Source organism: Nicotiana tabacum, chromosome 1 (assembly GCF_000715075.1).
Source record: "Nicotiana tabacum cultivar K326 chromosome 1, ASM71507v2, whole genome shotgun sequence".
NCBI classification, from domain to species: Eukaryota; Viridiplantae; Streptophyta; class Magnoliopsida; order Solanales; family Solanaceae; genus Nicotiana; species Nicotiana tabacum.
In genome coordinates this window covers 183,329,157-183,334,306 of record NC_134080.1, presented here as the reverse complement: position 1 = coordinate 183,334,306, position 5,150 = coordinate 183,329,157, and the positions used below count along the sequence as shown (strand labels likewise).

The 5,150-nt window shown below is 37.7% G+C and overlaps 1 protein-coding gene across 1 annotated transcript; it reads left to right on the top strand.

The window, feature by feature from the left end:
- Nucleotides 1–1,388: 1,388 nt before the first annotated feature.
- On the top strand, nt 1,389–1,982 carry LOC142164361 (uncharacterized). The gene has a single exon (XM_075222341.1). The coding sequence runs from the start codon at nt 1,389–1,391 to the stop codon at nt 1,980–1,982; it is 594 nt and encodes a 197-aa protein (XP_075078442.1).
- The last annotated feature ends 3,168 nt before the right edge of the window (nt 1,983–5,150 follow it).

Genomic DNA, 5,150 nt, shown 5'->3' with positions numbered 1-5,150 from the left:
GTTAAAAACCTTTTTAATGGGAATGAACTGCCAAAAGTTTGTTACTCATACAAACTTAGTGTTGTTGTCAAAGAAGAAAGAAGTGGTTACATTCTCAGATATGTGGCCCATCAGTCTTAGTAACTTTATCAACAAAGTATTCTCAAGAGTGATCCATAAAAGGATTGGTAATCTACTGCCTAACATTATCCCTAATGAACAAGCTGGATTTGTCAAGGGAAGGAGCATTGTGGAAAATATTTTGCTCACACGAGAAATAATTACTGATATTAGGTTAAGAGCAAAAGCAGGACCTAATTTGGAGAAAGACTCATAGGTCTGGTGTTTGGTATCATCTCAAACAATTATTATTCTGTAATGATAAATGGGCAGCCTTATGGTTTCTTCAAGTCGACAAGAGGAGTGAAACAAGGAGACCCTTTTTCACCTATAGTGTTTATACTGGCTGCTGAAGCTATGTCGAGGGGTCTGAATGCCTTACATCTGAATTTATATTTATGTGGATTTGGATTACCAAAGTGGGATCAGTAATCTTGCTTATGTTGATGATACCATCATCTTCTCATCATCAGATGTAGCTTCATTACAATTGATCATGGAGGTATTGAGTGCATATGAAATAGCTTCAGGGCAGACGATCAATTAGGCAAAATCAACAATCTATATGCATCATTCAACAAACGTAGAAGTGGTGAATAAGGTACAAAGGATTATTGGAATAAGAAGGAAGGAATTTTCTTTTACCTATCTAGGTTGCCCTATATTCTATGCTAGAAGAAGAATGGACTACTACCAGGGACTTATCAACAAGGTGCTCGACAAGTTACAATCATGGAAAGGTAAATTATTGTCTATTTGTGGTAGGGCGATTCTAATATCACATGTCATTCAAATTATGCTAATACACTTGTTGTCAGCTGTGAATCCTCATCCCGTTATCATTAATAAGTTAACACAAACTGTTTGCTCGCTTCTTTTGTAGTAACTCTGTTAGAGGTAAAGGGATGCATTGGGCATCCTGGTACACCTTATGTCAACCACAAGAAGAAGGAGATGTGGGTTTTAGATCACTACATGATGTGTCAAAAGCTTTATTTCATAAATTATGGTAGAAATTTAGAACTAAACCTACATTGTGGAGTTCTTTCATGTACCAAAAATATTGTAAGAAATTAAATGCTTTGGTGCTTCCTTGGAGGAATGGATCTCATGTTTGGAGGAAGATGCTTAAGTATAGAGATGCGATTGAACATCAAATCATTTGGCAACCAAAAATTAGGTCTTCACTGTTTTGGTTTGACAATTGGACATGATTGGGAGCTTTGTATTTCATTACTTCACCTGATTTTTTCTATGATGAATCGGTCCACAATGTTTATGATGTGGTGATGGAGGAGTCCTGGGATGAAAATAGACTGCTGAAAATTTTGCCTCATGATTGGGCACTTCATATCATCGAGAATATCAATCCCCCAGCGGCACATAATGAGCTTGATCGACCATACTGGATGTTGGAAGCTAAGGGCAACTTCACTGTTAAGTCAGCTTGGGAGTACCTTAGAAGGAGAAGAGATCCTAGTATTGCATATCAAAATATATGGGTGAAAGGATTACCTTTTAAAATTGCTTTCTTCATGTGGAAGGTGTGGAAAGCCAAATTGTCACTTGATGATTATTTCATGAAGTTGGGATACGTTGTCACTTCAAGATGCTGGTGCTGCCTCAATCCAGATGAAGAAACACTACCTCATGTTTTCTTTAGATCACAGGTTGCCCAATCTGTATGGTACTATTTTCTCTCAAATGCAGGTCTATCAATGGAAGGTTTGTCTTTGCAACAGACAATAATAAAGTGCTGGACTGCACATGTCATCCCTCGACTAAAGCCTATATTTCATGCACTTCCTTCTATTATTTTCTGGGAGCTATGGAAGAGAAGAAACATTTATAATATGGAGAAGTTGTATCAATTAGTAGGGTGATATATCATGTCATCTACACTTCAAGCACTAGTCAAAGTAAGGAAGCCAAGCTTGCAAAATGCCCCACACAAATGGCCAGACTTGCTGCAAATACTCGAGAACTATACTCCAAGATTGAAGATGACAAAGGTATTATGGGAATTGCCTAATCATGGATGGATTAAAGTTAATACTGATGGAGCCTTAAAAGGCAACCCAGACAGGAGTTCGATAGGTTTTGTATTAAGGCATGAAGAAGGAGATGTTAGGTTTGCTATGGGAAAGGAAATTCACAAAGTTACAAACAATGAATCTAAAACTCTGGCTATACTTGAAGTTTTGAAATACTGCATGCAATAGGGTTACATATAGATCTCGATGCAAACTGATTCAATGATGGTGAAAAATATTGTTGGAGGAACTTGGGTTCCACCTTGGACAGTGGTGGATTATGTGGAGGAAATAAATGACCTTATGGAGAGGTGCAACGTTAGAATCACACACATAACGAGGGAGGCTAATAAGCTAGCTGATTACTTGGCTAACTATGCTCTTGATAGTGGTGACATTGAGGTGCATGCGATCGATCAACTGGGGGCACAAGGCAAAAGGGTTGTGACTAGTGACAAACTACAATGTCCATATCTAAGAGTAAGAGTTGCAAGGGGTTAGGAGGTGAGGAGAAGAGAAGTACAAGGGAGAGGAAGATCACTGGAGGCAATATGTATGATCACCATGATTAAATCCTTAGGAAGGAATGGGGGTCTTTTCTTATACTATGTGTTCTTTTTTGCAGGAAAAATTACTGTATCTATGCCTTGCTATTTGATACAAACGCAATGGTTGGTATTAGCACGTTGTGCTCATTCCCTTGAGGGCATATAAGTAGTAAGCACAAGAATAGAATCGAGCTTGGAAGCAAGTTTACAAAGGGAGATTTTGGAAATAGATAGTGTCAACTTGACTTTCACCTATGTCAAACAGTTGATCAATACCCAGTATGCTAAGGTTTGGTATGTACAAACAGCAGGCATCTCAAGTAGAGCAAAGTTTTGGAAATTTATGAGATGCCTGCCCAGAATCTTGGCAATTGAACCATCAGGAGGTTATGGACTTTGGAGTCAACTTAAGGCGACAATAAGTGCACTGCTGAGTAACATCCCAATGCATGTTACTAATTCAACATCCCAGAATTGATTTCATGGTAAATGTTCATTGAGTTATAGCCGGAGTTCACCCGTAATTGGAGCCAAACAGTGCAACATCAACCTTCTGCACAAGTGTTCGACAGTGGAATCTCTATTTTGTGCGGTGGTTCTGTCATGTTGAGGAACAATACAGGTATACTATTGAGACCAAACACACACGCAAGTATACGTGACCTTTAAGTAATAAAGTGACTAGAAAGTCGGATATCGAACCCACAGAGACTTAGATTAACCGTTAATTAAGCAAACTAAAATTAATTTAATGTCCAAGATAATAAAAACTATTAATTTTCTATTACAACTACTATTGCGAAATTTAAACACGTAACCAAGGGAGATATAGATTTCGGGGTTGTGGTTGGTTTATCAATCCTACCGAGTTCGTAATTACACCTGTAATTAAAATTATCTATGATTGCTAGTTGACCGGATCGTTTATATAAATAGCATATACTATCCGTCTATCCATATATCAATCCTATATTCCTATGGCCTTGAATCTATCATGAATGAATTTAATACGGTATTCAACTAAGTAAGACTATTAGGTATATTCCTATCCTAACCGCGAAATCTTTACCTGAACCACGGGTTCAGAAACAAGTTCTCTCTAATTCTACTCTAATCTAAACATGTCTTTCCCAAGCACAACATAGTTAATAAATTGAACTCAACTGGTGGCCAAACAAATAAGCAATTATGCACAGAATTAGAGAAACAACCAAAGATGATAACTCGAATTAACGTGATATAATTAATAAAATTCAGTATTCATGTCAACCACAACCCTAGAACGTGAAGATTAGCTCCACATAGACATGGTAGCAAAATAACAATTCATCCAAAGAAACGTGAAGATTACTCAGTTTGATGGAAAAAAGATGGAATCTGACGAATTTCAGCCTCCACGGCAGCTCCATGCTCTCCATGGGTCTCAAGTTTCTCTAAAAATGATGTTTGATGACTATTTATGTGTGTAGAGAAAAGACCTGGACGAAATAACCAAGTCCTAAATAAAAAAAGAGACGTAATAGGCTTGAAATCCGGAACACGCGAAGCACCTCTCTATAGACCTCGCGTCGCGAGGAAAAACGCGCGGAACTTCTCGCTGCAACCCTTGCGTCGCGCGCTCAAACGCGAGGAAATTTGCTCGCCTTGCCAACTGCTGCTTCGTTTACAATTTTTGATTTCTTCTGCCTAACTTTCCAATTCTTTTCTTTGCTTTCCAATTGTTCTCACGTCAATTTTCTCCCTTGGATCATTTAAATAATTGTCTTCAATCATCACCCAATCATGACATCATAATATTTTTCATCATCAAATAATCACAAACCATTCTTGTAGTGCATAATATACACATAAAATCTCTACTTTGCTCCCAATTTCGTCTTCAGCGTACCTACACATAAAATAAACTTAATTAAGCACATATATAGTATAGCTTATTATTAAAGCACCTATGTCACGACCCAAAATCCATTTAAAGATCGTGATGTTGTCGGACACCACTGTCAGGCAAGCCAACACTAAATAGTTAATTAAATTCTCATTTTAATATTTTTGAACCCATAAATTTCCTTCAATTTAACTAGTAAAAGATGAACTTTACAGAATAAATAATAATATTTTCCACTTTCAATACTGAATATCCCATAATAATCCCAGAATCCTGTGTCACAAGTGCATGAGCATTTACTAGGAAATAAAACAAAATAAAGTACAACATCTGTCCGGGATACAAATTTGGATAGGAAAGAAAAGTACAAACACTCTGAAGGAGACTCTGTTGGCTGCGGATCGTAACATGGAATACTGCTCACCTAAGTCCCTGCATCATCCATGCTGTTGCGTCCCCAAGGCCACTGAACACACATGTGTCTGTATAACAAAATATATAGCAAGTGTAGTATGAGTACGAAAATAACGCACACCCAGTAAGTATCCAGTCTAACCTCGAAGAAGTAGTGACGAAAGGTCGACT

What these genes read in the sequence shown, in the direction of transcription:
- LOC142164361 (XM_075222341.1), top strand. Translation starts at nt 1,389, where the DNA reads ATGGAGGAGTCCTGGGATGAAAATAGACTGCTGAAAATTTTGCCTCAT.